We start from the raw sequence: 15,249 nt of genomic DNA, 5'->3' as shown, positions 1-15,249 counted from the left end.
AGAAAAGTGCTTTATTTTGTCTTTCCTGCATTTTCCAACATTCAGCTCCAATGAATGGCTCTGGGTTCTAGTGTTGTAAGAGAATGGCTTGCTTTGAGAAGCAGCTTTGTTTGAGGATTAAGTATCTTTTATCCATTGCAGCAGGCGAAGCTGACAATATTCACTGCATTCGTCTGTATCAGTGCATATCGGTATTAAAATGCCTTTATTTGGATCACACTCCAAAAGGAATTACTAGTGATTCATAAAGGGAGAGTATGTATTATGCTACATCTATTAAGGCATGTTTTATGTGTAACAGTAATTAAAATATAATTGAAATCACTATTTCTTCTAATTATTGGCTTAACATACTGCTTATTTAAAGAATGGGTGCCTATAAATGTCTCCTTTTTATATATATCCACGAATGGGTTCCTGGCAGCATCATAATTAAAAGAGGGATTAGTTAACATACAATTTAATCATTCTGTCATCAAAGGATTTAGACCTCATTAATTACATGTTAATAAATAGTTATGAATAAACAAAAAAAATCAGTATAAAATATGCCAATTGAGATCCAAAATTACAGTATTTAAAAACTAATAATGAAACAGAGCTGTGGGTCTTAAGACCTTTTGGTGTGGTCTCACTCTTATTTCATATTAAACTGAGTGTGAAATTGTGGCATTGTGCTAGTATTTGTGGTTCTGTGTCATTGCTATATAACAAGCAGAAACCTATGGAAAAAATGTCTTGCGGGGGTGGGGGAAGGGACTCAGATGAACCACGTTCTCAGAGAGCCGATTCTGCCTCGCAACTTAAAGGATCATAGGTCTTCTTCCTCAGAAGTAGATTTCTGATTCTCCCAGTGATCGTTTAAGCCACAGTTAGCCAACATGGTTCTCCTCCTCTCTCTACCTCACAACAACCCTGTGAGGTAGGTTAGGCTGAGAGACAGTGACTGGCCCAAAGTCACCCAGAGAGCAGCTTCATGGCTAAGTAGAGATTTGAACCCTTGTCTCCCAGGTCTTAGTCTGACACACCATTAAGAAACCCATAAGCTACCCCTGCTTAAACCAAGACAGGATATTCTTCCTTGCAGTTTATATAATTATTAGCTGTGCATTTGGAGGGTAAATCCAAGACCAATTTCCACTCAGTTTCCCTTTGGTACCCGGATAAATGACGTCAAGTAGCAAGGATGCCCGCTTACCTTCTGCTTAAATGCCAACCTGTTTTCTACTGTCTTCTGCTCATGTTCCGTGCCAGTATGTGGGCAATGCACTTGTTTACTCACCTACCTGTGATTTTTTTTTTTTGCGGGGAAGCGATGCCCCCTAAACTCAGCTTTTCACGCAAGCCAACAAGGTGACCATTATATTTGGAGACACACTCCTGCTGTGGCCCATTTTAGCACCCCACACATTGACAGACAGTACACCTACTTTACTAAACACTCTAGTTTGGAATATACCCACCTGGATGGACGAGAGAAAATGTCACTGCAGCCTTTGGCAACTTAAGTGGCCTCCAGCTCTTTTGGACTACAGCCCCCATCAGCCAAAACATATGGAGGGAACCAAGTTGGCAAGGGCTGAACTGATGGAAGGATCCATCAAGTGATGCTATCTGTGGTATTGGGGGATCTTGCTGTTTGACTAGGGAAGATGATTTACAATCCTCTTACACAATTAAAATGCCAATTATGCCTCACCCACCTCTCCCCTCTCTTAAGCTTAAACGATCTGTTGATTTTGTTGTCCGTAAATCACCCTTGATAGATGTCCCTGGGATGTGTTTTGTTTTCCTTTTAATTTATTAACTCCGAGCTGCCATTCTTCCCCCACCCCCCTGTGGCACCTGTCCGTTTTCCAATTAAGCTTTGTCTCTCAGAGAACGTCTCTCCAGTTTCTGTGTGTTTTGTAGAGAAGAAGGGGAAATTGCATTGGTTTCTACTGCTTGGGTTTGAAGGTTTATGTACCATCCCTGCTTTAACTACAGTTTCCCTATAATTGCTGACCATCTTTCATGTAGGCCAGTACAGACATAAAATTGTGGATGGGACATTGGCTAAGCTGTGGTTTGTAGTTTGTGGTTTGTCTCCCAGCCACTCAGGTCTCCTTGGCTTGGGGAGTCCTTGGGCTGGTCAAACAAACCATGGTTAAGCAAGGCTGTTGGGTTTGGACATAATGCCAAACCATAGTTAAAGCAAGCCATGGTTTACAAGCTAACAAGAAACCATGGTTAGTCTGCTTGGCTGGGTCCAAAAGTTAAGAAAAACCACATAGGCAAAACCAACCATGGCTTAGTGTTACACATGAATTGGGCCATGCAGAACATGTGGCTGAGTCCTGCATTTCTCCCCCTCATATTTTTCTGTCTTATGTGCAAATCCCCCCTCTTCCTCTTTTAGAGCTGACTTAAATCTGCATCCAGCTTATTCTAGCCATTGTTGGATTCATGATCAAGCTTGTAGTTGAGGTTAGGCACTGTCATGTAAGACTGGGTGTATCAGAACAGTGGCTGCTGTTAACATCAGTGCAGGACCAAATGCTGTAATGTGAGCCCTACTGAGATGTGGAAATTGCATGTCTGAGGGGTGCTCACTGGGATGAGTGTGCTGGCTTCATGCTCCGCAAGTTGGAGAGTAACTGTGTGACATGAGGAGCCAACCTCTGCTCTTGCGAGCTTCCTCACTGCTCCCCAGTTTTCCATGGTTTGACATCACAGAAGTGCAAGAGATTTCTCTGCTCCAGGCAGTTGCATTTCAACTCCCAGAGGGTGATGGTGATGGAGGTGGACAGCCAGCAGGCTCATCTGCACGCCCCACTCCTCACAACTGGAACCCCTACGCTTCTATAACACCCGAATAAAGGCCATGGTGACCTCCGAGGGTGTAAGAGGGACAGGATTTTCACATGAGGTGGGAGAACAACCATCAAACAAATATTCAGACCATCCAAGGACATTAGATTTCCACTGGGCCACAAAGGAGGGTGCTTGTAAGTGTGCTGTTCAGAAGCAAATACTTTGTCTCCTCATCATACTATGACTATCATAGCTCGTGTCTTCAGAGCTGGTTCACCATGAGAATACCAGGAAAAATCATTCAGATTTTAATATTTTTAAGTTCAAGGTTGCCAAATGTTCCTTGTGCTATAAGATGCCTTTAATTTTAACATGCTTCTGAAATACTTCAGAACATCCCAGTCCCTCAGAACATTGTGCATGATGTACCAAAGCTTTGTTGCGCCTCGCACTTTTGAAGCATTGCACTGTCGACCCAAATGCTTGTTAAGAGCTTAACTTGTTGACACGCTTGCTCCAAATTGATCTCTAGAGTTTTCTTAAGATCTGGGCTCTAAATTTAGCTAGCTGTTTCCATTTGTAGCACATTATCCGAGCCTGGCTACTCACCATGATAACTTCCTTTGATATATTATTATTATTATTATTATTATTATTATTATTATTATTATTATTACTATTATTTTTGGAATCCATATCTCCGGTAGACTTTTATGAAATGCTTTCATTTCCCTAACTCCTGCCTCTTCCAAGGAAATGATTAGGGATCGTAGGCAGAGCCTGTATAAAAATCGGACCCTCCTTTTAAGTTAATCAGTATAACCTTCCCGTACTAAGGGGTGTCACCCTCAGCACACATTGGCTATTGATCAGATATAGTCAGGGTGAACTTTTCTTCCTTTGTGTTGCTAAGGAGACATGTCGGAAGCCCTACTACTTTGTAATTATGGATGTTATTAATATTAATAAGGTAATAAAGTAGCTTCCGGTTCCGGTTTTCATGCTGGTGGCGTTTCCATTTTCTTTTCATTCCTATTGCAGAGTATTGTTGATTAATGATATCTTAGCAGTGCTCCTTTTGGACCCGGCTGTTCATGGCTATGATCCTGTAACAGAAAGTTCATCCAGAAGCACAGCATGCTTTGCCTATAACATCCTGGGCGGATGCCTGTCAGGTTTCCCCAAAAAACATTTGTGAGGTTCAGCAACCTGTGAAATGTGGCACATTCATCTCCTTGATATGTGCATAATAGTGTTGGGACTGTCCATCCTAATGTCTCATTAAGCGGTTAGATATATCTAACCGGGTGTGTAGCTAAAGCAATATCTTAAATGTCCGTCTAATAGCTTGAATTTGTCGCAGCAGCTGCCAAAGGCTTGCGAACGTCTCTGAAATCTGAATGGGTTCCATTATCACTCCTTGTTAATGAAATGATTTTAATATTACAACAAATGAGGTCTTTCCCCCCCTCCCCCCAATCCTTTCAGTATTAAAAGGGAATTGGATTGTAATTAGAGTATATTTCACCAAGACTGAAAGGGGCTCTAATATGTGCTTGACTCTTAAAGCAGTTAATCCTATATTAATTGTACTTTGGGTGCATCTGTCCTTGCCTGATGGCAGAGCATCCATCATGTCCTAGGGGATGCTGGAGCTCTTGGGAAGGCGGAAGAGCTCCTCCTGCAGGATGCCTTTATCGTCACGTGAAGAGACGGGCAGTTCTTCGCTTCAGGAAGTCTTTTGAGAGAGATATTGCTTCCTGCAATGGATTCCTGCAACTTCCCCTTTCCTCCCACTCTCACCTGTGGTCAAAGAAACTTCAGGGTTTGGGAACAAAAAGAGGGAGAAGGAGGGAGCTTCTTACTTTCCAAAGCAAAGCAGCAACCTGGGGGGTGGGGTGGGGGAACGGTCGGCTTTTGGTCATCTCTTGAATTGTTAATTGTTTAGCTCCAGTGACAGGTAAACTTTGAAGGTTAGGGGATGGATTTGCTCCCGCTGAAGCTTAAATAGACTTTCTTTGCAATTCTTCTTCTAGTTGTTTCTCTACCATTTTCTTCAGGCGCATAGCGAGCTCAAAATGGAGATGGGATGATGGGTTGATGTCTGAGCCAAGAACAAATAAGTCCTGCTTCTTTCAACATTGCATTGTTCGTTGCTTTTTTTGTTTGGTCCTCAACAATTGATTAACTTCTGTCTCCTTTGTTTTGCAGCCTGTTTCAGCACTACTGCTACAAACGCGGCGGCATGCGACACACTTCCTACACCTGCATCTGTGGCAGGTAAGCCACCCCAGTCTTCATTTTCCATTTCCCATTGAGTTGTATCAGTATCGCTATCAAGCTCAAGTCACTTCAGAAAGACATTTAGAAGCATTTAGTAAACTCTGCTTTATTTAACCACAGATATTTTAGGAAGAAAGCCCCATGGCTAAACTGGCATGCATCTTGAGGGTGAAGTAAGGCCCATAGCATCGAATGGTGGGTCTTCTTGGTGGCTGCATTGGATTTGGCTTTGACTGTGCACACACATAACCTTAACCATGGTTTAGTTCAACAAGCAACGTGTCATCTCACAGGCAAGCAAACAAGCCATGGCTTTTTCTTTTTATTTTTGCCTATGGTTTCCAGCAACTGTTACTCAGAGGCATAATGCCTCTGACAGTGGAGTCAGCATAGCCATTGTGGCTATGAATTTGCCTAATCCTCTAGGTCGGTGGCCATCACTGCCTCCTGTGGAGATGAGTTCCACAGTTTAACCATGTATACTGCATAGAGAACTCTCTTTTATCAGTTTTGAATCTTCCAGTGTTCATCTTCATTGGACGTCCCCAAGTTACAGCATTATGAGACAGGGAGAAAAACATTTCTCTATTCACATATAATTTTATAAACTTCTGCCATGTTGCCTCTTCTTCACCTTTTCTCTAAACTAAAAAACCCCAAATGCTGCAATCTTTCCTCATGGGGGAGGTGATTCATCCCCTCGGCCATTTTGGTTGCCCTTTGGCTGCAGACCATCCTTACTCTAATTTAACAAAGTTCACTTCACTGAAAGGGGTCAGGTGCTAACAGGACACACGAAATGATACTTCCCCACAACCTCTTTCTCCTCACTTTGACTGCTCTCCCTCTCTCTTGCATGCAAAGGTGTGGGAGAGGCCCCTTTTGGACAAAGCCTATTCTCTCTCCGAGTCACACTTGAAGTGGTTTGTTCTGCTTCATGGTGCCTTAATGTTCACTGTAGGATTTTCCTCCTGCAGTAAGCCTATTTGTTACAGCTTCATCTTGCCCACTAATGTCGCGTTTTTCACTCTTTCTCTCAGAGTTCACAGCTCTGCTGATGTTGCTTCTTCCTTGCTAATATTTAATCAGAAGCATGAACCTGACCTTTTGAAAAAGAGACTGTGGGGTGGCGAAGGGGTGGGGGGGGGGAGAGAACACTTCAGGTTAGAAGCCATGTCCAGATAAGAGATGCCTCTGGATAAGTGAAATTTGCTCTGCATGGCTTTCGCCCTTTTACTCTAAAACTTCTGGCTGTGTTCCCATGTTGTTGTTATTTTCTGCTTGTGGAATGCTCTCCCCAGGGAGGTTCATCTGGCGCCTTCGTTACATATCTTTAGGCACCAGGCAAAGAATTCCTCTTCTCCCAGGCTTATTAAACAATCTGTGGCCTTTTAAACTGTGAGGATATCATGGGTGGGGGTCGCTTCCACATTGCTAACTGGCTATACCTGGTGGATGTGGAAGGCCACATCAACTGGAGGGCCATAGCTGTCAACTTTCAGATTTGAAAATAAGGGATCAGCAGCCTCAAAAATAAGGGATCAGCAGCCTCACCTGTCCCAGGGACAGTCTACGGGATGTCTAACAATCTGGGATAGCAGCGGGAAGCAGCAGGAAACGGCGCTGGAATAAGGGAATTTCCCGCAAAAAAGGGAAGGTTGACAGCTATGTGGAGGGCACCAGGTTGGGGTTGGCTGACTGTGCATCTTGGCTCTTGACAGGCCACCTTTTTCATAGTTTTCCAACTTCCTGGCAAAAAGCTCAGCGGAACTCCGCAGTGTCATCATTAAACCGCCAAGTTGGTTCAATAAAAATAACGTCTTGCTGATCAATAGTTCTGGAAAGAAGGAAATGGAAGTTCGATATGATTTTCAGAAGACTCTCTAACAGCCCAGCAGAATAAAGAGACATGCATGGATGGCTGAATGGTGCCATCAGCACTTAAGTTCCTTCATACATATTTAATCTGTGATTAATTGATTAACTTATTATATATATATATAAAGCATCCTCTTAGTGTTGATAAGTGACAGGCAGGTTCTCCCCACGCCACCCAGCTCACATTGGATTTGCTGGTGCTAAAATAAGCCAATTTATTACATTTGAGGGATATATTAGGGAGTCAAGTGGGCTCCACAAAGGGGGAGTAGGCACTCTAGGGTGATCATATCAATGACCCGAGCCATTCAAATGTTCCAGAGGTCGGCCAAGGCTTTGACAGGAGCACTGGTCATATCAGCCAGAGAATCCCCCAGAACCGCCTGGAAACTCATTGAAGCCATCAGCCTCTCAGGGGAGACCATGCTAATAGGTCCTCCACCTCTGCCGAGGAAGAAAGGTGCTGAGAGCCTAAATCTCAACAGGAAGCAGTCTGACCACGACAAGGGACTGATGCCAATATCCCCCTCATTCAGAACACCCTCTTCCTGCCCAGTTGAGAAAACGAGGTCCAGTGATGACCTATTGGGACAGCCCCATGGTTGTCATGGCAGCCATGAAGTCCTGAGCCAACCCAGAGCCAGTCACCTAGGCAGGGATGTTGAATCCCCCATAGCCAGCAGCCAGGCAGTGGAGGGAAAGTCAGGCTTTCATGTCATTGGTCCAGAGTTCTTTAGGTCTTTAGTCCAACGATTGTAGTTTAACATTCACTTGGAGGACTACAGGTAACACAGGTAACACCACCACCACCTGGCTGTCCACCTTTGGAATGCAGATCTTATCCTCAGACTCTGTGTTTGCGAGACTGCGCATCTCTGTCTATAGATCTTTACAAAATTGCCCTTTTGCAGCTGAGGTTTTTGCAATTGCCTTTAGAATTCCATACCCTTTTAACCGTCAAGAAAATCAGTGCATGGGGGGAGAGAGAGCACAGAGTGCCCAAAGGACAGTTGAGTAAAAACAAAGATAATTTATTTTTTCTTTTCGCGTTGATGTAATCAGTTCGAAAATATTTGATATTGTGATAATTGTGCAATTAAAATTCTCGCTGAACTGCATTACAGCCCTGCTTTGTATCCAGCCAGGCGGGATCGCCAGCCGTCCATTCCATTTACACCACTCTCCCCCTGGAAATCTGCTTGTAATGCAAGCTGACATTTTTAATTTTCTCTTCATTTCCTAATCCTTGATTAGTAATTGTCTAAGTGATGTTCACACCAGGGCAAAAAGCATGAGCATTAGTGCAGCAAGCAGCACATCAGTATCAGCACACCCAGAGGTCATTAGAAAACTAGTGTGGTGTAGTGGTTAGAGTGTTGGACTATGACTTGGGAGTCCAGGGTTCGAATCCCCACACAGCCATGAATCTCACCTTCAGCCAGTCACTCCTTCTTAGCCTAAGATCCCTCAAAGGGTGATGATGAGGATAAAAATAGAGAGGGAGACAATAATCTCCAGCACCGTGAGTTTCTTGAAGAAAAAGTGGGATGTAGACGCAATAATAAATATAATTCATTTGATCCTCACATGGGGCAATAAAATTAATTTGCTCCTATATACCATGATCATGAAGGGGTTTTGCCAGGGTGAGGCTGATCCACTGCTGACTCCTGCGATCAAGACAGAGAGAGACAGACAGACAGTGCTTTTTTTCTGGGGGGATGCAGGGGTACGCCTACCCCTAAACATTTTGTGAATCTTTGTATTTTGGTCCATTTACTATATTTATTTTTCCTGATTTGAGCTATGAAATGGTGATTTTCTGGGGTCAAAATGAGAATACCAATAAACATTTTTTTAGAAGAAAAAGGCACAGTATATAGATATACATAGATATAGATGTATATGAAAGAAAGATTGATCTTCACACAAGATGAAGATCAGCATTTTGTCTGAATAATTATTATTATTTTATTATTTGTACCCCGCCCATCTAACTGGGTTGCTCCAGGCACTCTGGGCAGGTTACAACATATATAAAAACACAATAATGCACTACACAGCCAGGGTTTGTCAAACAAGCTGCACATCATCTCACATACAAGCAAAACAAACCATGGTGCTTGTTCCTCCTGAGCTTGGTTTGTTTCCCAGCTGTTCTTGTGTTGTCCCTGTAGCCTAATAAGTGTCTGGGGATGCACAGACCATGGTTAAGCAAGCAATAGCACCAAAGCATCGTCAAAGCAATTCATAGTTTGTGAGTCAAGAACAGGCATAGGCAAACTCAGCCCTCCAAATATTTTGGGACTACAACTCCCATCATCCCTAGCTAACAGGACCAGTGGTCAGGGATGGTGGGAGTTGTAGTCCTAAAACATCTGGAGGGCCAAGTTTGCCTATGCCTGGTCAAGAACTTCACACCAGTTTTTGTTTCCAGAAAAGAAACGCTGGTTAGTCTGCTGGATTGGCTTTGGACAGTCAAACAAACCACACTACCAAACAAACCATAGCTTGGCCTGTGTTATGTTTGAACCAAACCAGTGGGCCACAGTTGGATTCAGAGAGATGACCTGGCCAAGCATTAGGGTCTTAACCAGCAATGCAATTATTATGCCCTTAAGGTTTAGTCTTGCTCATGATTTAATTGCTAACATACTTAATTTATTTTGCTACTTAGATGTTTCTCCCTCCCTGTAACAAGAACACAGGGTGGGTTGCAATTATTTCTTACCTTAGTCTTGCTTCTACCTTGCTTGCTTCTGCAAAACTGAGGTTGCTTTCACGAGCAAGGCATTCTTTCTGAATTCCATGCATCTCCAAGGTAACATCACTGGCCCCTGCTTTGTGATCTTTCACCAAAGAATATTTTTCACTCTCCTCATCCCCCTCCCATCTCACTTTAATTTGTGAGAGGTCTCTCCGGCAAGAGGAGAGCCCTGAACTTTCATACTAAGTAATAACTCATACCAGCTCAGGAACATGAGTGTGTCGGCTCATTTCAAATTATAAATCCAGATAGGTAGAGATGTGATTTGCATTAATTATTTGTGGGGTTTTTTGTTTGTTTTTGCATTAGACCCACCACAACAAAATGATTCAAAAGATCAAATCAGGCATATTAGTGAGAGAATTACATTCGCTGTGTTGATTGCAAAAACTCCCTAAGAGAGAGTGATGCGTCCAGGATCTCCAAATGAGCTTCCTGGTTCTCCTGCAGCCAAGTCCTGTATCTCTCACCTGCTTTGCATGCAAAAGGTCCAATCCCCAGCTTCTTCAGAAAAGACCCCCCCCCCCCTCAGCCTTAAACTTTGAGAAATTCCTTCTGGTCAGGGTAGACAGTACTGAGCTTCATGCTGACTCAATATAAGGCAGTTTCCTGTGTTTCCTGTGACACTCAAGCTTTGTTTTGTGTACTTTCTAAATTATTTAAATATTTGTAAATTTGCCATATAACTCACGCCTAGGGAAAGCCCTGATCATATCGTATTCAGTAAGAAGTAATTATTATCCTTTTTAATAAATAAGTTGCATTTTAAAACTCAATAAGTAGATGCTAAAGGTCAGTTGCAGTACTTTAAATGAGCTCTAAAAAAGATGAGCAGGACTCTCACACACAAAAAGAAAATAATTCAATCTATGCCTCTAGTTCAGACTGTTGTTTCTGTACTTCCTTACTAGTGTATATTTGTTAGCATGCTTTATTTAAAATACGTTTCTACCTCTCTCCATCAAAAAGATGTCAAGGTGACACACAACGTACATGTTTGAGCATAAAACAGAACATTGAACCAAATGCCATTTCATTTATTTTCTTTCTAGGATTTATATCCTGCCCCTCCTCACCAGTGGTCTCAAGGCAGGTCACAACTGCTGGATTCACAAAGCTGAGCCCACCCCATTCATTTATATAGGATTGCAAGGGGTGTGTCAGTGTTGGGTCAGTTGTCCAAGCTTTAAGTAATTGGATCACTTGCCTCTGTGTATCCTTGGATTAACTGTGTGCATTGCCTGCTGTTCTTCGGGCCAGCTATTTGCATACATATCGCACCAATCTGAATATTAAAGCTGTTGGAAAGAATCCTACTTTCTCTGGTTCTTCCACAAATGGAAGCCGAGAGAGTAGGCACAGGGGACAATTGATTCCAAAGGCCTGGTGGAAGAGGAAAGACAGACAAAGTAGACTCAAGCCGGATCTCAGAAAGGGAGAATGTTTGCAACCAGGCTGCCATTCCTTAAAAGGGCGTGTGTGTGTGTGTGTGTGTGAGAGAGAGAGAGAGAGAGAGAGAGAGAGAGAGAGAGAAACAATTAAATTAAGCAAACAGCAAATTTTAAAATCCTTTTTAGAAACTCCAGCAGCCTGTACAACAAAGCTTTCGATTAAAAGCCCATGCATGGGGGTGTTGGGGTGGGTGCACAGTTTGAGCCCACAAATTCTTTTGAATGACTGAAGAGGACTCATCTCCTTCCCCTCCAGATTCCAACTTCTCTTTTTTCAGCATATGCAGACTAAGTATAGTTTCTGGCTGTTTTATTCTGTGGCAAGTACCCAGAGCTAACATCTTCATACAAATCTATGCCTGAAAGTTGGAAGGAGGCGTGATGCAATGTTTTCTCAATCCCACCTCTTTCGTGGCTCATTCTCTCATTTTGCACACAATCTAATCACTTTGAAGTAGCAGGCACATTTTGTCGTGAGCTTTCAAGAGCCAGACCCACTCCTTCAAATCAGCTGGTGAAGTTGAATCTGGCCCACAAAACGTTCATGCCGCACGGTTTGCATGTGATTCTTCTGAAGTGCTAGAGGGTCCTCCCTTCTGCCGGAATAGAACCACCCCTCTGGGTTTTGTCCAAATTGCTGAAGTTTTCTTCTTGAACCGAGTAGCAAATTGGATTCTAGGTTCAAAAGGTTGGATGTGACCTAACGGCTGAGGTTGAGAGGCCAAATGGGCACTGTGAGAAATCTTGAGGTGTGCGGTTTGGGGCTTTGAATGAGCCTTTTTTCATTATTTGAGCATTTCTTTAAAAGGACAGAGAGCTTATAGCTAAGAATAGCAACAAGGAAATCTGCAGAGCCGAGTGAGTTTTGTTCCTTCCTTTTAACTTAACGTTTGGACCTCAAGGAATATCAATAGATGGAGTAAAAAGAGCCGGAACCAAAACTAGGTCACTGAGTGGATCACAGGAACCTTCAGAAGTGAGGTGCAAACACCCATGTCCCTCTCCCTCCCTTCCATCTGATTCAGCACTTTTGCACGGGTTGTAAGAACAAAACTACTTTTCTGACTCCTTTGGTCAAAGCTAGCCTTTTTGTGTGCTCCACAAAAAAAGGTAAAGAGAGAGAGAGAGAGAGACCAAAAATGACAATGTATTTGACTTGTATTACTGCTGGTGACACTTTGTGCTGCAAAGAAAATTCCCAACACAGCAGGAAACACACACTCACTCTCTCTCTCCCTCTCTCTCATTTCTTAGGCGGTTCTGTTTTTCATTTCCCCTCCCCCTTCACCTCAAATTTAACCCCATTTTCAAAGCAAGAAAAGAGCACCCAGGGAGCAGGCCTATGCATAAGAAACTGGTGTAAGGCAGTCAGTGCCAGATTTACGTATAAGCTAAACAAGCTATAGCTTAGGGTCCCACTCTCTTGGGAGCCCCAAAAAAATTTAAAGGGGAAAAAACTGGATGCACATTTCCAAAATATAAGATAAAAAACCAATAAAATGGCTTTAGATACCTATTAGGTCCATAAATTACCATATAGCATGGGTAGGCAAACTAAGGCCCAGGGGCCGGATGCGGCCCAATCGACTTCTAAATCCGGCCCGCGGACGGTCCCGGAATCAGCGTGTTTTTACATGAGTAGAATGTGTCCTTTTATTTAAAATGCATCTCTGGGTTATTTGTGGGGCAGAGGAATTCCTTCATATATATTTTTTCAAAATATAGTCCGGCCCCCCACATGGTCTGAGGGACAGTGGACTGGCCCCCTGCTGAAAAGGTTTGGTGACCCCTGCCATATAGCATATATTCAACACAAAAAACAGGGACAATTTGTTGTTGACAAAGGACAGCTGGACATATAAAGGGCCCCATTACCTTCAGTAGCTTAGGGCCCCATCAAACCTAAATCCAGCCCTGAAGGCATGGCAGTGTAAGTTGAGCCAGCATCAAACCAAACGTCTCCCTTCTGCCCCAGCGAGAACAGGATAGGGAAGACTGAGCTACTCTATGTGCAGAAATGCTTGCCTGCTTGTTAACATGTGCAGATTTTCTCTCCCATACATTGGATTATGTTTCCTTTCTCTGTATTTAAGACTACTGATTCATATATATGTCATTATTTTTGCTGTTTCAGTGGGCATAATAGCTCAGTTCTGCACTACGGACATGCTGGCGCTCCAAATGAGAAAACCATTGAAGATGGAGACTTGTGGTGAGTAAAAGATTCCTCTGTGATAGAACTATGTCTACCGTGAAGAATAACAACAACAACAACAACAACCACAACAATACTAATACTACTACTACTAACAATGCCTGTCCTGGCACCAAAGAGTCCAGGTGCCTAATTCTTTTTCCTTCTACTTCTTTTTTATTTTTTACTAAAGGACATACACTTCAGTAACATACAAGAACAAAGAAAGAAATTGGGGTGGTGAGGTCATCTTAATTATTTCTTAAGCCAAATTGGTAAAGAACCTGGATTCTCAGCAATCTACAAGCTTAGGGGTGGGGCAGAGACTCTCTTAGTATTCAACCTCCTTTGTATTCGTTTTACTTTCTTCTGTCTGCCCCCACCCCCACCTGTAGCCAGGTAGCTATTTATTATTATTCATGCCACTTTGTATTTTCAAAAAAAAATAAAATCTCAAAGCGGTTTACCGTCTACGTTAGAACATCAAATAAAATAATCCAGAATAAAACATCACTGAAGAAAGTCAGGTATAAAGTATACATTCAAAGCAACATAATTAACAGGAGACTAAAATATTATCTTAAAGGTTTCAAAATAAAACTTTTTGAGAGATGTCAACTATAGAGTGCACATTTGACGCAGCAAAGTTAACAAAAATAATACATTAAACATTCTGAAAGAAGACATTACTAAAGGAAGACAAATATAAAATGCACATTTAACATCATAATTAAGAAGAGAATAAGATATTATCCTAATAATAGAACATATCTGCTGCTGTTGCTGCCAATCCTGCCAATGGTGGTTCATGGCCGGCAGTGGCTGTGGAAGCTCAGGCTTGATGACCCGGATCTATGATAGGAGACAGCCAAGGGGGTCTCTGGCTTCTTCTGCAGCCTCAGTTTTTGTAGCTGGAGTCAGTCGGGGCTCTGTCCTCCCAGACCAGGTGGGTAAAAGCCTGCAAGGCAGGGAGCAGGTCTCCCAGGACTCACAGCCAAGATGGCTTACAAAACAAAAACACAATAAACCCCCAGTTTTGGAACTGTTTAGTATTTAAACCCAAAGCCAATAATTTAAAATAAAGTAGCAGCGTAATTGTTAGTTATTGGACCATTTTCTTTGGGCAGAAGATGGATTTTGTTCATATGTGGATGGGATTTGCAGTGGATGCTTGGAAATTTCTAGCTGGAGGATTGATTCATTTTGGGTCCAGATCTCAATAGTGATTGGAGGATGTGCTTGCCACATTTTCTTAAATCAAATGAGCATGAGTCCAGGCTTGGTTTCTGATCTCTTGTCTGTTTGGGGTTGAATTGCATGTTGACTTCCATCACTGTTGGCCCAAGACGATTTGCTGACTGAAGCAGAGAATCAAATGCCCTCGCACATGCATACACACGGACCAACACTTCAAAAAAAAACCTAACTGCACCGTTCAGACATTAGTTGCTGGTTTCATCTACCCTTCCTCCCCCTCCGCCCGCCAGCCAGGTGTTTTCACCTGGCTGTAGAGTCAGCCCTCACTTCTATGAAATCTCCTTTCTCTACTAATGCAGCTTCAAAGTCTAACTCAGCTGCATGCAAAAGATTTCCAGTTCTCTTTACATTTCCAAGTTGCCTCTCAGAATACTAACTTCTGTGTTTGTATGCTAAGACTCTCATTTCATAGTTGCTTTGCTTGTAAGGCTAGTTTGTTAGTCCAGATAGCTGTATCTCCCAGCAGTAATCATGTCATTTGCACATCTGCACCAGTAAAGCTGTAACAAAGTTCGTGTCTGCTGAATATACCTTGTTTGGAATTTTGCTCAGCCTTTTCGTTGTATAGCTCAGGGGAGCCCTCTGTCGGAAAACCCCAAGAAGTGCTGGCTTGCCACATAGTCTCT

The 15,249-nt window shown here is 42.8% G+C and overlaps 1 protein-coding gene across 1 annotated transcript in view; it reads left to right on the top strand.

Annotated features, from left to right (window-relative positions):
• The window catches only part of PEPD (peptidase D), a 129,824-nt gene that overhangs the window by 89,949 nt on the left and 24,626 nt on the right, over window positions 1-15,249 (top strand). The window contains exons 10-11 of the mRNA XM_081017042.1: window positions 5,005-5,073; window positions 13,307-13,384. Of these exons, the coding sequence (XP_080873168.1) occupies window positions 5,005-5,073; window positions 13,307-13,384 (147 nt within the window). The remainder of the gene's footprint in view (window positions 1-5,004; window positions 5,074-13,306; window positions 13,385-15,249) is intronic.

This window comes from Podarcis pityusensis (genome assembly GCF_964106645.2).
Source record: "Podarcis pityusensis genome assembly, chromosome: 8".
Lineage (NCBI taxonomy): Eukaryota > Metazoa > Chordata > Lepidosauria > Squamata > Lacertidae > Podarcis > Podarcis pityusensis.
The sequence above is the reverse complement of the archived record's forward strand: the minus strand, read 5'-3'. Positions and strand labels throughout refer to the sequence as shown.